This window comes from Callithrix jacchus, chromosome 14 (assembly GCF_049354715.1).
Source record: "Callithrix jacchus isolate 240 chromosome 14, calJac240_pri, whole genome shotgun sequence".
NCBI lineage: Eukaryota > Metazoa > Chordata > Mammalia > Primates > Cebidae > Callithrix > Callithrix jacchus.
This window is the reverse complement of record NC_133515.1, coordinates 68,135,387-68,154,835: the sequence shown is the minus strand read 5'-3', so window position 1 is coordinate 68,154,835 and position 19,449 is coordinate 68,135,387. Positions and strand designations below refer to the sequence as shown.

Sequence of the window (19,449 nt, the reverse complement as noted above, 5' to 3'; positions counted from 1 at the left end):
TTCAATATTCTGCCTAGAGGGTATAAGCCTGGGTCCCAGTACTTTGGGCCGAGCAGGGAAAGAGGCTAGGTGTAAGGTAGGGTCTCTTGGTTTGAGATGTAGAATTTCATTTAAAACTTATTCCCTGAAGAGGTTGTACCAAACAGGCACAGTATCTGAGGACAGCCAGAATAGTTGGGAATATAAGGAGTACAATTATATTTTCCTCACTCCTCCTTCCCGCACTGTACAACTTTCATTGCTTGTATTAGTTTTTATTTACATTGTTCTGCAACTCTAATTCATTCCATTATTTTCTTGATATAGCGAGTCCCTTTAACGTACAAATTGGAGAATCCCCTCATTGTGGAAACTGTCTTCTATCATATCTTTGAATCATTTTTTGTTGGGTATTTTAGAGGCACTAACTAGTCTTAGATTTGCATCTCTTTTGTTTCTCTTCTATATAATCACATCTTCTCTAAATGCTTTATTCTTCCCAACCTCCTAACTACCCCTCATTCATTTTGATTAGCTCAAACCTTTCTTCCATGCTAAAACCTGACTTTCTAATTTGTCTGTTTCTTGATATTTTTCACTTATGACCTATAATAGTGACCTGTGTATTCTCAATTTATTTCACTGATTCTGCAATCATCTTCTCCATGTCATTTTGTTTCATGCTCTCATCTTTGCTCTTAATTTATTCAATTCATATCCTTAGTACTATTTTTCATGGTAAACCGTGTGGAGGTTTTTTCATTTGCTTTTGTTTGGAGGGTTAGGCCAGATTCTTCCGCTTCTGCACATCCTTTTTTCTTTCTAGAGTACATTTTTAGGGTTGTTGTGCCATTTCTTCTCTCTTGCTCACACTTCACCTGGGAACATTTCCTATCTTAACTACCACCCATTTTCCCTGTCTTGAAGCTGCCGTTTGAGGACTGGATATTATTTTCTACTGAGTTTTCTATAACATGAGGCAGAAAAGAGAATGGAGGCAGGAAGGCTGGGTAAGACAAATGCTACCTCTGTGATTCGATCAGTAACATTCCACTGAAACTTAATAAATGGCGGCTCTATAAATCAGACTTTTAAAAATTCATGGCCAGGGCTTATGCCTCCTCTTAGAAATCAGATGAAGCTACCATAGTGCATAGTCTGCTCTCTTGGCAGATCCCTGTAGGCAGCAGCCCCGACAGATTGATAAGAGGTAAAGAGGCCTGACGGGGAGTCAGGGAAATCTACACTCTATTAGTAAGGATATGTATGTGGATATATACATATTCTTCAAATTAGAACTTTAGTTTGACAGTGTCTATCAACTTCCTTTGATCTAGGAATGTTACTCCAGTAATCTAGCCTACAAAAACCTTTGTACAAGTATACAAAATTATACTTTATAATCATGAAAATTTGATAATAAACTTTAAAAGGAAATTAATTAAATAAATCATAGTACATGGAATACTTGTAATGATGATTAATTGCTCAACATTCATCTCAACGCTGATGATTAGACTAATTAATTAAATACTGATGATCCCACTGTCTTTCCCAATGATTAGGAAAACTCAAGGAAGAGAAGCTGCTGCTATCTCAATACCAGTCTGAGGATAATAACCAGGAGAATCCGTAAGAAGCATAGCCATACCCTGACTATCTGTATCTACAACCATCCAACCTCCGTTATGTGACATAATCAGTTTCCTTATTATCCAAACTAATATAAGTTGAAATTTTGTGTTACTTATAGAGATATACTGGCTAAGGATACTATGCAAGAAGAGGCAGATTATACACACAGTATAATCTGATGTTCATAATACATTAGTGGGGAAAAAATTTATAAACCCATGACTAGTTTAACTATTTCGTTTTAAAATTATATATATATAAATTACAAAATTAGAAGAACATATACAATCTGCTAGTAATCTTTCATTGCCTCTATGATAGCAGTACTAGGATCTTTAACTTTCTCTATTTTTCTATTTGAGTTTTTACTATAAACATATATATGGTTGTAACAGACAAAATAGAATGAAATAGATAAATTCCTTTCTATTAACTAATTTCTAGCATCACTGACATCGATTTACTCTCATTTTGTAAGTTTCCATAATAAAGTTATTTGAATTCCACTGTTATTGGCTAATTTTTTTCAAAGTTAAGAAACATATGCATAGTCAATAGGGCTGAGAATAAATAAATGGTTCCCTGTGAACAAACTTAAAATGTTCCTAATGAATGCTACAGATCAATCTTCATAACAATGTGCTCCAAGTACCTGTCCAAATTATTTGACTCCACTGGAATTCATTACATGAAATATTAATTGAAGTAAACAGACCATTTTGAGTGCCTACTATGTGCCAGACACTGTATCATGCACCTGAGGGTTGTTCAGAGTACTCATGGCTCAAACAGGCAGTCATCAAAATAGTGTTTGTTTAAACAGATTTAATTTTTTAACTGCTAATCTCTTCATCTAAAAAAGAGACACTGTACAACTCCTCCTAGTGGCTAAAGATATTTTACAAAATTCTAATATAAACATTTTCCTTCCCCACTGAATATTAAAACAAATGCCTCTTTGCCACTAAATTTTTTTTTGCCCACATTCATGCTAAATTACCTACTTTTTATATGAATAAATCTCTGGTCATTCACTGTATTTTCACTCTTAGTGTCCACAGTGGTTGCTTCAATATAAAATCTATTTCAATACAAAGATGACAAAAAGAGGCCTGTTGTCTTTTCTTACTGAATGTTTTCACCTTGGCAAGATCACCACTCTTGGCAAGATTTGTGTTTAGTACTATTCAGGAATCTATCTGGTTCACGATAAGTGAGCTGGTTCTAACTTAAACATTCAAATAACAGCATAAAATAATTCAAGCTTCAATGAAATATATGTGTGTAGTCAGATTATTACTTACTTTATAAGAAAGTCTGCAAATGAAAAAAAATTTTAATGCCAATGCAACAACTGAATTAAATTAGTACAAACTGAGTATGTTCTTTAATAAGTATACCAATAAGAAGTTGGCAGAATATTTTAAGAAACCAAATGACTTTTCTACTTTCAAGTTTCTTTATGATAACATTCTTTTAGTTTGTTTTCCTGGAGTAACTTTAAATTTACTATAAAGAGAAATCCTGTTAAAGTAGTGTCTTTAAATTATGTGTAAAATCTCTATAGCATCAGAATTGATCCTTAACTTGTAGGATGTAATTCCTACACAGTTCACAAGTTCAAAGCTTTAGTGTTCTCAGTCTTCATATGATTACCATCTGTTCAAAACAAGTTTTCTATAAACATGTAAATAAATACATTAAAAACTAGCATATAAAGTTATTTCACTTAAAAGTATTATAAAACATTTATATTGATTCAACACTAATTGAGATGACATGCCAACTCAACTTAGCCTGTTCACACTGAACATCTGAATTAGTCATATTTCAATACTAAAAGGGCTATCTTTAACTTAAAAAAATACAAAACTCTACTGTGTTTTACATATTACACAGGATGAATGATAAAAATATTTAAAGCTCTAAAATTTTCAGTTGATACTTCAAGGTATTTTAAATACTTTTTATTAATTAGAACTACAGCATAAGAACTTCAAATTGAAACTTAAATTTCTGTTCTAAATTATAACTGAATTAAAAAAAGCAAGTACTATTGATGTACTTTGTACAACCTCCTCAAATAATAATAGAATTCTTTGAAATTAAAATTGTGACTCAGGAAGTTCTAGCTAGAACAATCAGATGAGAGGGAAAAATAAAGTGCATCCAAATTAGAAGGAAAGAAGTCAAATTATCCTTGTTTGTAGATGATATGATCTTATATTTGGAAAAACCTAATGACTACCAAAAACTATTAGAAGTGATAAACAAACTGAGTAAAGCTGCAGGATACAAAATCAACATACAAAAATCATTAGCATTTCTATATGCCAACAGTAAATGATCTGAAAAAGAAATTTTTAAAAATCCCATTTACAATAGCTACAAATAAAATTAAATACCTAGGAATTAACTTCACCAAATAAGTGAAAGATCTCTACAATGAAAACTATAAAACACTGATGAAAGAAATTAAAGAAGACACATAAAAATGGAATGATACTTCGCGTTCATGAATTGGAAGAATCAATATTGTTAAAATATTCATACTACCCAAAGGAATCCAAAGATTCAATGCAATCCCTATCAAAATAGCAATAATATTCTTCACATAAATGGAAGAAACAATCCTAAAATTTACATGGAACCACAAAAAAGCCAGAATAGGCCAAGGTACCCTGAGCAAAAAGAACAAAACTGAAGGAATCCATTAATTGATTTAAATTACACTACACAGCTATTATAACCAAAACAGCATGGTTCTGGTATAAAAACAGATATACAGACCAATGAAACAAAGAACCCAGAAGTAAACCCATACATCTACAGCGAACTCACTTCATCAGAGATGCCAAGAACATGCCCTGGGGAAAGAGCAGTTTCTTCCATAAGTGGTGGTAGGAAAACTGGATATCCATATGCAGAAGAATGAAAACTAGACCCCCAACTCTCACCATATACACAAATCAAACCAAAATGGATTAAAGACTTAAATCTAAGACCACAAACTATGAAACTACTAAAAGAAAACATTGGGGAAACTTTCCAGGACACTGGATTGGGTTAAGATTTCTTGAATAATGCCCCACAAGCACAGGCAACCAAAGCAAAAATAGACAAATGGAATCACATCAAGTTAAAAAGCTTCTGCACAGCAAAAGAAACAATGAAGAAAGTGAAGAGAAAACCATGGGAGAAAATATCTGCAAACTATCTATCAACAAAGGGTTAATAACCAGACTACATACAGGGAAAAAAAACTAACAATTCGATTAAAAAATGGGCAAAAGATCTGAATAGACATTTTTCAAAAAAATACATACAAGTGGTAAGTAAACAGGTATATGAAAAGGTGCCCAATATCACTGGTCATCAGAGGAAATGCAAATCAATACTACAATGAGATATCATCTCGCCCTAGTTAAAATGGCTTTTATCCAAAAGGCAGGCAATAACAAATGCTGGCGAGGATGTGGAGAAAGGGAACTCTCATATACTGTTGGTGGGAAGGTAAATTAGTACAACGCTATGGAGATCAGTTCTCAAAAAAAACAAAAACAGACCTACCATATGATCCAGCAATTCCACTGCTAGTTATATACCCAAAAGAAACAAATCAGTATATTGAAGAGATAGCTGGATTCCCATGTTTATTGCATCACTAATCACAATAGCCAAGATTTGAAAGCAACCTAAGTGTCCATCAACAGACAAATGGATAAAGAAAATGTGGTACATACATACAATGGAGTAATGGAGTACTACTCGGTCATTAAAAAATAATGAGATCCTGACATTTGCAACAATGTGAACAGAACTGGAGGTCATTATGTTAAATGAAATAAGCCAGCCACAGAAAGGCAAACTTGGCACTTTCTCACTTATTTGTGGGAGCTAAAAATTAAAACAATTGAACTCTTGGAGACAGAGAATAGAAAGATGGTTACCACAGGCTGGGAAGCATAGTAGTGGGAGTAGGGGTGCAGAGAATGTGATTAATGGACACAAAAAAAAGTTAGAATGAATAAGATCTAATATTTGATGGCAAAACAGGGTGACTATAGTCAGTAATTTAACTATGCATTTAAAAATAACTGAGTATAATTGGCTTGCTTGTACAACCATACGTACAAAAGATAAATGCTTGACGTGAATACTCTGATGTGATTATGCATGGTGTCTGTATCAAAATACCTCATGTACCCGAGAAATGCATATATCTACTATGCACACACAAAAAAGTAAAAATTAAAAAAATAAAATTGTGATTCAATATGAATAATGCTAACTACATATTGGGGCAATTTCAGTCTAACTAGTAATTTTTTGTGAATATTTTATATTAGCACTACAAAACCATCAGATCTTTGAATTTTTAAATATTTTTGCTTAAAAGTGAACATTCAAGAAGGCCAACTCTTAATGTTCAACAAATTAATCTAATTATTTCCTAGCTTATTCAAAATTTGACATGCTTTCTATAGTACATTTTGGAAGTATCATAAAAGTACTAAGAAGAAAGTGAACTAACTCTAATATATGGTAGAAACATAAAGACTTAAATTCTTCTCTTATGACAAAGTTCAAATTAACTTCACATTAAATTAAATGAAAACACCAGCCCTCCTCCACAGTTATCTATGGGCTGCACTCCTTGGTCTGTTGCCTAAACTAGGAAGAAATGCTGAGACAAACCGCAGTAAGGATTGGAAGTATGATATATAAAAATGCTCCCTGACATTTTTTAATCCATTCACAAACATTTCTTGAATATGTACTATTTGATTTCACTCAGTTCTAATAGAGTCCTACAAAGTACATATTAGTTTTATTCTAATCATATTACATATAAGGATATGTGAAGTTAAGTAGCTTGTCTGAGATCACTTGGGCACTAAGTAGTGAAGACAGGGCAAGAACCTGTTTTCTGACCCTCAATTACTGGAATTGTCTAACTGCTACACCATCTAATGATCTGGTCAAATCCCAGCTCTACTACTTCCTGGCTACAGAACTTGGACAAATCACTTAATTTGCCAGCTTTCTAGGTTCTTCATCTAGAAAACGGTGAAAATGAGTATCTCACTAGATTGCTTTGAGAAACACTATAACGAAAATGCTTTAAAAGTTATTAAAACATTTTTGCTTTATTACTATTGCATGTCATGTGCTATGTGTATTGTATATAATGTTCTATATTACAAACTGATAATATTTAGCCATTGTCCTCTGGCAACTAAGCTGTTCCCCAGTATGCTGGAAATTTTAGAAGGACAACTTTTGTAGTCTACTGAAGTCTAGGTGACATCAGAGAAATCTAGCAACTTCCTGATATAGGCCTACTTTCCATAACCAACAAGTACTGGCAAAATCTAATTCACTGTAACTTTCATTATGACTATGTAGTACATTAATGTGGTTCAAATTTCAAAAGATAGCAAAAGATACTCAGTGGAAAGTCTCCTTACCTTGCCCTCTGGCTCCTCAGATCCCCTCACAAGAGAAAACTGGTATTCTTAGTTCCTTCCAGAATATACAGGTACGCCCTCTGACAACTCTTTACATAAATGGCATATTGTACACATTTTTTCACCTTGCTTTTTTCCACTAACATATCAGTAAATAAAGAATTTTGTTTGGGGGGGGAGGTTCTATTTCCATGTGTTTAGTTTTTACAAATGCATGGTACTTCACAGGGTGGGTTAAATTTATCCTAACCCTATCCCTTACTAAAGGATATGCAGGTTGTTTTCAGTGTTGAAATAAGTAATCTTATATATTCAACATTTTGTTAGTGTGCAAGTATAATATCTACTGGATAAAATCTAAGAAGTATAATTGCTAGGACAAAGAAGTATACTTGTAATTTTTACAGATGCTACCAAACTGCGCTTTATAGAGTTTAAAAACTGGTGCTTGCTTCTCAAACCCTTAACACTACCATGTGACCCAGGAATCCCACTCTACTAGGCATACCCAAGAGAAATAAACATGTATGTCCATACAAAAACCGACACACAGGCCAGGCATGGTGGCTCACGCCTGTAATCTAAGCACTTTGGAGGCCAAGGCGGGCGGATTACCTAAGGTCGGGAGTTCAAGACCAGCCTGACCAACATGGTGAAACCCATCTTCATTAAAAAAAAAAAAAAAAAAAAAAAAAAAAAAAAAAAACCTGTACACAGATGCTTGATGCAGCTTACTCAAAACAGCCAAAATGTGGAAAGAACCCAGATGCCCATCAACTGATAAATGGGTAAACAAAATTTGGTATATATCCATACAGTGGAATATTATTCAGCCACAAAAAGGATGAAGTACTGAGGCATGCTACAACAGAGGTGAACCGTGAAAACATTATGCTAAGTAAAAGAAGGCAGTCACAAAAAATCACATATTCTAAGACCCCATTTATATTTCCAGGATAGGCAAATCTATAGAAATAGTAAGTAGATTAGTGGTTGGAAAAAACCACTGAAATGTATATTTTAAATAGGTGATGTGTATGTAAATTATATCTCAATACTGTTTTTAAAAATATCCACTCCCAGCTACCTCAGTTTACTATGTGTCATGAGCCATTCATTTTCCCTCAGATTTCCAACAACCATCTCCCCACTTCACAGTAACTCACAACAGGCAACCCTTCTCATGTCTACTTCCAGAAGCAAATCTTTGCCAAGGAAACCTTTCCAAGGAAAAGTGCCATAATTATTGTAATATTTGGGTGCAGGTATACCTTGTAGATATGGCAGATTTGGTTCCAGACCACCAGAATAAAGCAAATTGTACAATAAAGTGAGTCATGTAAATTTTCTGGTTTCCCAGTGCATATAAGTTATTTGTATTATATAGTAGTCTATTAAGCGGGCAATAGCATTATGTTTTTTATTTTTTTTTTCACTTTTAGTATTGTTTTTAAAATGTACATAATTTAAAACTACTTTATTGCTAAAAAGTGTTATTGATTATATGAGCCTTCAGCAAATTGTAATCTTTTTGCTGGTGAAAGGTGTTGCCTTGATGTTGATGGCTGCTGACTGATCAGGGTGGGTGGTTGGGGAGTCTGTGGCAATTTCTTTTTTTTAGACTGAGTCTTGCTCTATCACTCAGGCTGCATTACACTGGAGTGATCTTGGCTCACTGCAACATCCGCCTCCTGGATTCAAGCAATTCTCGTGCCTCAGTCTCCCAAGTAGCTGGGATTACAGGCACCTACCACCAGGCCCAAGTAATTTTTATTGTATTTTTAATAAAGACAAAGTTTCACCATGTTGGCCAGGCTGGTCTCCAACTCCTGACCTCAAGTGATCTGCCTGTCTCAGCCTCCCAAAACACAGGGATTACAAGCAAGAGCCACCTGCACCCAGCCAGCAATTTCTTAAAATGAAATTTCAACCATGAAGTTGGTTGCATCAATTGACTCTTCCTTCTACAAAAAGATATCTCTGTAGCATGCCAGGCTGTTTGATAGCATTTTACCCATAGCAGACCTTCTTTCAAAACTGGAGTCAACTCTCTCAAACCCTGCCATTGCTTTGCTTTATTAACTAAGTTTATGTAATATCTTAAATCTTTTGTTATCGTTTCAACAATATTCATGGTATTTTCAGTAGATTTCATCTCAGAAGACCATTTTATCTCTCATACAAAAGAAGTAATTCCTCATCTGTTAAAGTTTTATCATAATGTTGCAGCAATTCAGTCACATCTTCAGGCTTCAGTTCTAATTCTAGTTCTCTGGTTATCTCTACCACATCTGCAGTGGTTTCCTCCATTGAAGTCTTAAACCTCTCAACATCATTCAGGAGGACTGGAATCAGCTTCTCATTAATGTTGATATTATGATCTCCTCCCATGAATCATGAATGTCCTTAATGGCATCCATCTAGAATTGTGAATCCTTTTCAGAAAATTTTCAATTTACTTTTCCTAAATCCATCAGAGGAATCACTATCTATGGCAGCTATAGCCTTACAAAATGTGTTTCTTGAGTAATAAGACTTGAAAAATCAAAATTACTCCTTGATCCATGGGCTGCAGAATGGATCCTGTGTTGTAGTCATGAAAAAAAACATTAATTTCCTTGTACATCTCCATCAGAGCTCTTGGGTGACTAGGCACATTGTCAATAAGCAGCAATATTTTGAAAGGATTTTTTTTTCTGAGCAGTAGGTCTCAACAGTGAGCTTAAAATATTCAAGAAACCATGTTATAAACAGGCGTGCTGTCATCCAGACTTTGTTGTTCCATTAACAGTATATAGGCAAAGTAGATATAGCATAACTCTAAATGTGTAAATTCTTACCATTTAGAAAATGGCAAATTAGCATTTTCAACTTAAGTCTCTAGCTGCACTGGTCCCTAACAAGAGAGTCAGCCTGTCAAGCATTAAAGCTGGTCACTGATTTCTCCTCTCTAACTATAAAAGTCCTAGATGGCATCTTCTTTTTTTTTTTTTTTTTGAGATGGAGTTTTGCTCTTGTTACCCAAGCTAGAGTGCAATGGCACAATCTCGGCTTACTGCAACCTCCGCCTCCTGGGTTCAGGCAATTCTCCTGTCTCAGCCTCCTGAGTAGGTGGGATTACAGGCATGCGTCACCATGCCCAGCTAATTTTTTTTATTTTTAGTAGAGACAGGGTTTCACCATGTTGACCAGGATGGTCTCCATCTCTTGACCTCGTGATCCACCTGCCTCAGCCTCCCAAAGTGCTGGGAGGCATCTTCTTTCAATAGAAGGCTGTTTTGTCTACATTAAAAATCTGTTGTTTAGCCACCTTCACCAATGGTCTTAGCTAGATCTTCTAGACAACTTACTGCAGCTTCTACTTCAGCACTTGTTGTTTCACCTTGCACTTTTATGTGATGAAGATGTCTTCTTTCCTTAAACCCCGTGAATCAACCACTGCTAGCTTCAAACTTTTCTGTAACTTTCTTACCTCTCTCAGCCTTCAGAGAATTCTCTCTGAGTTAGAGCCCTACTCTGGATTAGGATTTGGCTTAGAATGTTACACCTGGTTTGATCTTCTGTCTGGACCACTAAAACTTTCTCCCCATCAGCAATAAGGCTGTTCCACTTTCTTTTCACTCATGTGTTCACTGGAGTAAACTTTAAATTTCCTTTAAGAACTTTTCCTTTGCATTCACAACTTGGCTATTTGGCACAGGGGCTTCACTTTTAGCCTATCTCAGTTTTTGAAAACCTAACTTCTTCACTAAGCTTAATCATTTCTAGCTTTTGACTTAAAGTGAGAGACATAAATTTTTTGTTTCACTTGAACACTTAAGGGCCTAAATAGTAATAACCCTAATAGTAGTGTTATCAACTGGCCTAAATTTGATATTTTATATCTCAGGGAGGCGAGAGCGAGAGAGCGAGAGAGAGCGAGAGAGAGAGAGAGAGAGAGAGAAATTGGAGCCAGGCGCAGTGGCTCATGCCTGTAATCCCAGCACTTTGGGAGGCCAAGGCGGGTGGATCACGAGGTCAAGAGATCGAGACCATCCTGGTCAACATGGTGAAACCCCGTCTCTACTAAAAAAATACAAAAAATTAGCTGGGCATGCTGGCACGTGCCTGTAATCCCACCTACTCAGGAGGCTGAGGCAGGAGAATTGCCTGAATCCAGGAGGCAGAGGTTGCGGTGAGCCAAGATCGCACCATTGCACTCCAGCCTGGGTAACAAGAATGAAATTCCAAGAAAGAAAGGGAAGGAAGGAAGGAAGGAAGGAAGGAGGGAGGGAGGGAGGGAGGGAGGGAGGGAGGGAGGGAGGGAGGGAGGAAGAGAAAATTAGAGAAATCACTAATCCAAACTAATACAATTGCAACTCATTTTTTTTTTTTTTTTTTGGTTTTTGAGCTTCCCTGCTCCACCCCACCCAAAAAACAGTGGAAGTTAATAGAGTCTAGTGGAGTATTTTTATTTTTAATTTAAGAAAGAGAAAAAAGAAAGAAAGGAAGAAAAATAAAGAAAAGAAGAAAAGAGAAAGAAAGAAAAAGAACAAAAGAGAGAAAGAGGAAGAGAAAGAGGGAGAGAGAACAGGAATCTTGCTCTATTGCCCAGGCTAGAATGCAGTCTAAAAATGGGTATTAAAAACCTCTTTTATGCCAATAAATGTGCTTAACAATGGAGACAGGAAGGAATAAGGGAAGAAAATAACAAACAAGCAGCCAACCAATATTTCATTTAAACCTGTGAAATGCTATGCAATTGCTGAGGAGTGATTTATTTCCAATTTTATGGTCACTTTTAGAATAGGTGTGATGTGATACTGAGATAAATGTATGTTTTGTGGATTTGGGGTGGAGAGTTCTGTTAATTAAGTTTACTTATTCCAGGTCTGAGTTCAAGTCCTGGATATCCTTGTTAATTTTCTGTCTCGTTGATCTGTCTAATATTGACAATGTAGTGTTAAAGTCTCCCACTACTATTATTTGAGAGGCTAAGTCTCTTTGTAAGTCATTAAGAACTTGCCTTATGTATCTGGGTGCTCCTGTATTGGGTACGTATATATTTAGGATCATTAGCTCTTCTTGTTGCATTGATCCTTTTACCATTATGTAATGTCCTTCTTTGTCTCTTTTGATCTTTGTTGCTTTAAAGTCTATTTTATCAAAGACAAGAATTGCAAACCCTGCTTTTTTTTTTTGCTCTCCATTTGGTTAGTAAATCTTCCTCCATCCCTTTGAGTCTTTGTGTATCCTTGCACGTGAGATGGGTCTGGATGCAGCATACCTATGGGTTTTGGCTTTTTATCCAATTTGCCTGTCTGTGTCTTTTGATTGGGGCATTTAGTCCGTTTAAATTTGGGATTGATATTGATATATATGAGTTTAATACTGCCATTTAATGCCAGTTAGCTGTTTTGCCCATTAGTTGATGTAAATTCTTCATTACGGTGATGCTCTTTACCTTTTGGTATGTTTTTGGAATGGCTGATACTAGTTGTTCTTTTCTATGTGTAATGCTTCTTTCAGAAGCTCTTGTAAAGCAGGCCCGGTGGTGATAAAATCTCTGAGTACTTGCCTGTTCACAAAAAATTTTATTTTTCCTTCACTTATGAAGCTTAGTATGGCTGGATATAAAATTCTGGGTAGAGAGTTCTTTTCTTTAAGGATGCAGAATATTGGTCCCCACTCTCTTCTGGCTTGTAGGGTTTCTGCTGAGAGATCTGCTCTGAGTCTGATAGGCTTCCCTTTGTGGGTAACCTGACCTTTTTCTCTGGCTGCCCTTAGTATTTTCCCCTTCATTTCAACTAATGATTATGTGTCTTGGGGTTGCTCTTCTTGAGGAATATCTTTGTGGTGTTCTCTGTATTACCTGGAGTTGAGTATTGTCCTGCCTTGCTAGGTTGGGAAAGTTTTCCTGAATAATATCCTGAAGAGTATTTTCCAGCTTGAATTAATTCTCTTCGTCACATTCAGGTACACCTATCAAATGTAGATTAGGTCTCTTCACATAGTCCCACATTTCTTGGAGACTTTGCTCATTCCTTTTTAGCCTTTTCCCTCTAATCTTGTCTTCTCGTTTTATTTCATTAAGTTGGTCTTCGACCTCTAACATCCTTTCTTCTGCTTGATCAATTCGACTGTTAAAATTTGTGCATACTTCGCAAAGTTCTCATATTGTGTTTTCCAGCTCTATTAATTCACTTATATTCCTCTCTAAATTGTCTATTCTTGTTAGCATTTCATCAAACCTTTTCTCAAGGTTCTTAGTTTCTTTGCATTGGGTTAGAACATGTTCTTTTAGCTCACAGAAGTTTCTTATTATCCACCTTCTGAAGCCTGATTCTGACAATTCATCACACTCATTCTCCATCAGGCCTTGTTCCACTGCTCATGAGGAGCTGCAATCCCCTGTAGGAGGAGAGATATTCTGATTTCAGGTCTTTTCAGCCTTTTTGCACTGGTTTCTTCCCATCTTTGTGGATTTACCCACTTGTAGTCTTTGTAATTGCTGACTTTCAAATTGGGTCTCTGAGTGGATGTCCAGCTTGCTGGTGAAGAAGTTTTTTCTGTTTCTTAGTTTTCCTTTGGCGGACGCCCCTTCCCCACAGAGCTGGACCTTCCTGGGTTCAGCTGTGCTTGCTGTGAAACTCAATCTTCAGCGCTTCCAACTGTTGCTTTTTGTGGGGGTGGAACCAGCCGAGCTCAATCACCTGGCTCCCTGTCTCAGAGCCTCTTCTTTTTTTTTTTTTTTTTTTAAGTAGAACAATCGACTCTCTCCCAGGTGTTCCAGTTGCCCGCTGTAAAGCCGCCGGAATCTGTGTAATTTCCCCTGCAGCAACCCATTGCACCGGCTGAAACAGCAGCGTTGAGATTCGTGGCACTTTCCTGCCCAGGATCTCCCGGTCTGGCTCCCCACTTCAGTCCCTGTTTCAATCAGCTGAATGGGTGATTTCAATCAGCTGAATGGAGCCCCAAACACCAACTAAAGGGGCACCCAGTCCCATATACTCCGTACTGAGAACAGCCGCACCGGCCACAAGAGTTGCACTGGTGACCCGTGGGGTCCTCCGCTGGGAATCTCCTGGTCCGTGGGCAACAAAAATTCGTCTGGAAGTGTGGCATCCACTCACTCTCTGCGCTTTCACTGGGAGCTACAATCCTGAGCTGCTGCTGATTGGCCATCTTGGATCTCTCCGAAGTAGATTTCAATCTATTTCACTGTTTAAAAATTTCAAACTAAAAGTTTAAAAGAAATTAATTTTCATTTGGGAAATTATGGTAACAATGTAGAAAATGCTTTCAGTTGTTAAACTTTTGTTTTCTACAGACTTTATGAATATTAGAAGATCTTTCCAAGAGAGAACAAACAGTACTAATTCCTTTTTTTCCTTTTTGAGACAAAGTCTCACTATGTAGACCAGGCTGGAGTACAGTGGTGTGATCTCGGCTTACTGCAACCTCTGCCTCCCAGGTTCACAAGCAATTCTCTCACCTCTAAGTTCCTACAGCACTTATTGCTGAATTTACACAATTGTAATCTATATTATTTGTTCATTTCATTTTTATCCCTTGAATATATAAGCTCCTCAGCAAAAGAATCCTCCTTATACTTCAGAATCCACACAGCTTAGCATAACACAGAGCACAGAGTAAGTGCTGAAAACGTTTTTGCTGCTGGGTGATAAATAGGACAGAATCAAATAACCTTCTGGCTTTCTTAGCTAGAGCTTCACTGTTTCTCGTGCATATCATTTCAATGACTTTCAAGAAACTTAAGTTTTAACTTAACCATGCTGAAAACATATACAGACCTACCAAGGAAATGAAATCCCATAAAACTTGCTCTCTCTTACCATGAAAAAGGCTAAACAAGAAATTATCATTGTTACACATTTTTAGATTGTGGACCCCACTTCTACATTATAAAATGTAGGTAAGAAATTTTATTCGCAGCAATTTTATCACAGTGCCAAATTATCCCAGAACCACAGTTTTCAAAGCTTTCTTTTGGTAGCAGAAATTAAAAAAAATATATATTTTTAACAAAAAAACAAACAAAAGGCTAAGTGGAATTCTACTATACAGAAAAAAGCAGAGCCGATCTTGTTAACCTGGCGGGAGGGGCTCCTCGTTCTGCCTGCCCTGTCCCCAGTCCAACTGCAGTGACCCCTTAAGGTAACTCTGAGCACCATCAGCACTGAGAAACACTGAAAATAATCAGCAAACTGACAAATAAATAAATACTTCATTAATTTTTTTTAATTTCAAATATTATTATAATATAAAATTAAAACTTACCCATTTCTACTGAAAACTCTTAGCCATGCTTTGAGATTTGGTCCTAACAAACATAAGCAAGGTACGGTAGTAAAAGTAGACAAAATAACTGCAAATAAAAATGTTTCCAATGCCAACCTAGAAAAAAAAAAGATGTGTTAATTTTTTAAGTGTTAATGGTAAACATACACATACATAATCTTTATTATATAAATAAAATTTAAAATATCTTCTTATGCTTTACCTTTGAAATGTAACATGAGTGCCACCAAAATGATGACTATAAATAATTTTACTACCAACATGCAGCTTTAAAAAACTATTTAGCAAATGTTTGACCTTAATCATAGATTTCAGAAGTGTTAAAGACCCTAGGATCCATGCTGAGACTTCCATTGCAAAAACAAACAAAATCCATTTCTAGACAGTTGGCTTTCTCCTCAATAGTCTCTGGAACTTTCTCTACAACTAGTGGTTCTGTGTTAACATATATTGGAACCAGCTGGAGAGCTGGATAAACTAAAGATCAAGGGGCTCTACCCCTAGAATTTCTGACTGAAGGCTTGAGTATTTGCATTTTGATAAAATGCTGATGCTGCTGGCTTGCAAACCACATTTTGAGAATTACTGTGCCAGATACATTCATCCTACTTTAAAATGGATTAGACAGAAACCACCCTTTTCCATTACAAAGTTCTTGTTCTCTCCCATCTAAAACACAATGACCTGTTAGTTTAATGTGTATATGTAAAACTATGTATAAATATATATATAAAACTTAGCAACACATATATGTGTATATATGTATATATATCTCATCACTCATTTCACCATGATCATTAATCACTGCTAAACTGAAGCTTCTCAAACTATGATAAACATTATGTAAGAATCATTCATGAATTTGGTTTCTACTAATTTGAAATTAGTTCAGAAAAAGTGTTAAATTTTACCTTTAAACTATAAATACTGGCATATTAAGTATTTGAATACAGGAATCTATTGACTTTTGTTAAGAAAAACTCCATTCAAGTACTTCAGAATCACATGTATAAGAACTTGATATGCTAATTATAACTAATCTACACATATGATCATAATAAGTTCTCTCAGAGGTTCTAAGGGCCAAATATTATTGGTACAATATAGTTTCTCATCTACTCTCCCTTCTCCCAACATGCAATTGGATAATAGAAGGCTAGGTAATGAGAGTACTCAATAAATTAAGGTATTCTGCTGTTGTTTAAAAGAATAACACTTCTAATGATGTTGGTGTCCTTACTTGATTCCTTAATGATACACATCATGGATTTTCTTTAGTTGCTAAGAATTAGCATACAGTTTGGTAAATGAATGTTTTAAAATATAAATTTAAGGTAAAAATTTCAAACTTACTCTATTAGTGGTGCTCCATATAGAACAAAAATTACATGAAAGGAGAAACAAGACATAAGAAAGTAGATACAGCACTTCAAAAATCTGGTTACCTAAAAGAGAAATGAATAACCTGAAGACTCAAGATAATTCCTAAAGGACAATAAATTATTCAATTTTATCTACAAACACAACTTGTTCACATAATGTGTAAAACAGTTCAAATGTTCTTGGGTATACTCAAGTCAGATCATATGTCCTGTACTCAGTCACATACACAGCCCTCAATACAGACTAAAAAAGCCTAAAAGGCAAATATCACCCCCCGCCCCATATTCCACCCATCAAGTCTACATGAGTCAAAAAGAGATTCTGTTACCATGGTAATGTATGGACCTGCCGTTAAATGTTGATTGATATCAGAGAGCTAGGATACAAAAAATACAGTACTATGCGATGATACAGGTAATATCTGCAGAAAACAACAATTTTTTCATTTTAAAACAAAATTCCTGGGAAAACTCACTAAAAAAGCAGGACTAAATAATTCTCGAAATCACACTCATATTACATGACCCATATGAAAAAAGACCGGAACATCTATAAATAAACATGAGACCTTCTTGATTTGGAGCTTAAGAATGTATGAACATAACACATACATTCAGCTTTTCCAATCATAGGCAGTAAATGACTTAACAGAGCTAACAAATAGAAAATAATGTTAAGTGTGGACTTTATTAGTAATTGCCAAGTGAGTATCTATTGCAGTGAATATTCTGGAAAATTAATTCTAATATGTGAAAACTGTTTAGTCAAGGAAGGTCATGTGGGAAACAAGCATTACCACAGCTTATATTGCAATTTCTGAAAAACCCATTAAGTGGCTTTCAGAAATGCAAAAATAAATAAAAATAAACTGCAGTGTCTAATTGAATAAGGTTTAAAGATAGACTGTCATACATATTTATTTTCAATTGTGACATAAAACAATGATTAATCAGGCTCACAATATTATAATATGCACTGAAGAGGTCATAATTCCACAATTAATCAAGGCAAGGATCAATCAAACATTGTGGGCAGCCTTCTAGCAAGTAACAGGCTACCAATTTTTTTGGGAAAAAAATCAGGTTCCCTTTACTCACCATAAATAACCTAATGAAGATTTGACGAATACTTTATTCTTTCATTAAAAGAAATACTAGCTCCATCAAAAATCAGTTATCTAGAAATAAGCCTTACCTTGTGTGATAATGAACTTCTTTTAGAGGATGCATTTGGTTTCACTACTAAATATAGTACTAGATTGACAGCAGTTACAAAACCAGAACAGGTGCACAACCATGTCAAGTGTGTTTCCAATAATGAGAAGTTCTCCAAGCACAGTGATGGAATGAAGACACTTAGGATAATTGAAAATATGCATAAAAGATGGGTATACAGTAGTCTTTTGATATCGGTATCTTTCATGGTGTTTTCCTGGGTGGCTAGCTAATAAAAAACAAGAAGAGCATATGCAATAATGACTTTTTCCATTGTCCAAAATGTTTCAACCCCTACAAATAAGTCATAAAGTCAATTTCCTATGGGCAATGTATTTGTTTCAAAACACCTGGACCTTATAATAGGTGAAGGGGAGAAAGGCAGCAAATCACACTGCCACGTGTGTACCTATGCAACAATCTTGCATGTTCTTCACATGTACCCCAAAACCTAAAATGCAATTTAAAAAATTGCTCTCACTTAATTCACCCAATGCTTTTCAAAGGCAGATACTTTACTGATAAGGAAACACGACAAACAGGTAAGGAGGTCCAAGTTCTCAAGAGCTACAGCCCTCTCTCTGGTACAACGAAATAAAGGGATGGAGAAGGAAACGGATGGCAAGAAGGGACAAAGGGAAAGTTTCCTATAGATTCTATCTTAAGCTGATTGAGGGAGGGCAATCATCAGGAATCCATCCTCACAACAAACCCTTCATCCATTTTTCTGAGCCACCCTCGGAATCGCAGCTGCCAACAGGAGATGCTCCTACAATAAGCAGGAACCAAACTCAAATGTTTGCTGAACGAATGAAGGAACCAGAGTATGTAAAGTGGGAAACTAACTCTCCTGGGAAACCCACACCGTGTTAGGCCCTGGCGTGCCCCCAGGACACCTACAAGGGTGCCACGGGTATGACCTGGCCCACCTCGCTAGGCACCGCAGCAGAGAGACGGCGCTTCCGAGCGGCCCCCAGAGGAGCCCTCGCGGGCATCGCCGCACCTTCACTGGCAGCCCCACCCCAACCTGGGTCGCTCGGGATTCTGCCCGAGCCTAGGCCGGCGCGAGCGTCGACAGCCAGGAACCAGCAGAGAGGCAGGATCAAAGAGCACGGGAGTTGGAGACAAGGGAAAACTGGGGGACAGAGGCAGAAACTCGGATCCGAAAGGGGGGGTCTGTCCATCAGAGCACGCCGGAAGAGTGGCGCTCGAGCTGAGGGCGAGAGCGGGCGGGCCGGGACGCCAAGGCTCACGGCTGCTACGGCAGTTCGCGGGGGTGGCTTGCACCCCGGGGGGCGAGATCGCCGGGGGCGTACATTGGGGCTTACCTAACTCTCCCACCCGCGGAAGGGAAGCGGGGAACTACTGCCTCCTACCATCAGGTACGACGTGCTACCCAGGCCCACCCGCAAGCGCAGGGTTAAGGGGCGGAGATCCAGGGCCGCATAGCCAGTAGCAGAAAGAGA

General features: G+C 36.8%; 2 protein-coding genes across 5 annotated transcripts in view; one reads left to right on the top strand and one right to left on the bottom strand.

The window, feature by feature from the left end:
• Window positions 1-2,120, top strand: part of RHOQ (ras homolog family member Q) — a 58,213-nt gene extending 56,093 nt beyond the window's left edge. Inside the window, exon 5 of the mRNA XM_054245000.2 lies at window positions 1,545-2,120. Coding sequence (XP_054100975.2) covers window positions 1,545-1,673 — 129 coding nt within the window. The 3' untranslated portion in view covers window positions 1,674-2,120. The remainder of the gene's footprint in view (window positions 1-1,544) is intronic.
• Window positions 1-19,412, bottom strand: part of PIGF (phosphatidylinositol glycan anchor biosynthesis class F) — a 36,626-nt gene extending 17,214 nt beyond the window's left edge. The window contains exons 1-5 of one of the 4 annotated variants that reach the window (XM_035272640.2): window positions 18,913-19,381; window positions 17,964-18,212; window positions 17,098-17,145; window positions 16,740-16,831; window positions 15,366-15,482 (exon numbers count right to left, since the gene is read on the bottom strand). In XM_035272640.2, coding sequence (XP_035128531.1) covers window positions 15,366-15,482; window positions 16,740-16,831; window positions 17,098-17,145; window positions 17,964-18,212; window positions 18,913-19,167 — 761 coding nt within the window. In that variant the 5' untranslated portion in view covers window positions 19,168-19,381. Of the gene's footprint in view, window positions 1-15,365; window positions 15,483-16,739; window positions 16,832-17,097; window positions 17,146-17,963; window positions 18,213-18,912 lie in introns of all 4 variants that reach the window. The other 3 variants (XM_002757795.4, XM_035272642.2, XM_078349414.1) reach the window with 3 other exon arrangements.
• Between the last annotated feature and the right edge of the window lie 37 nt (window positions 19,413-19,449).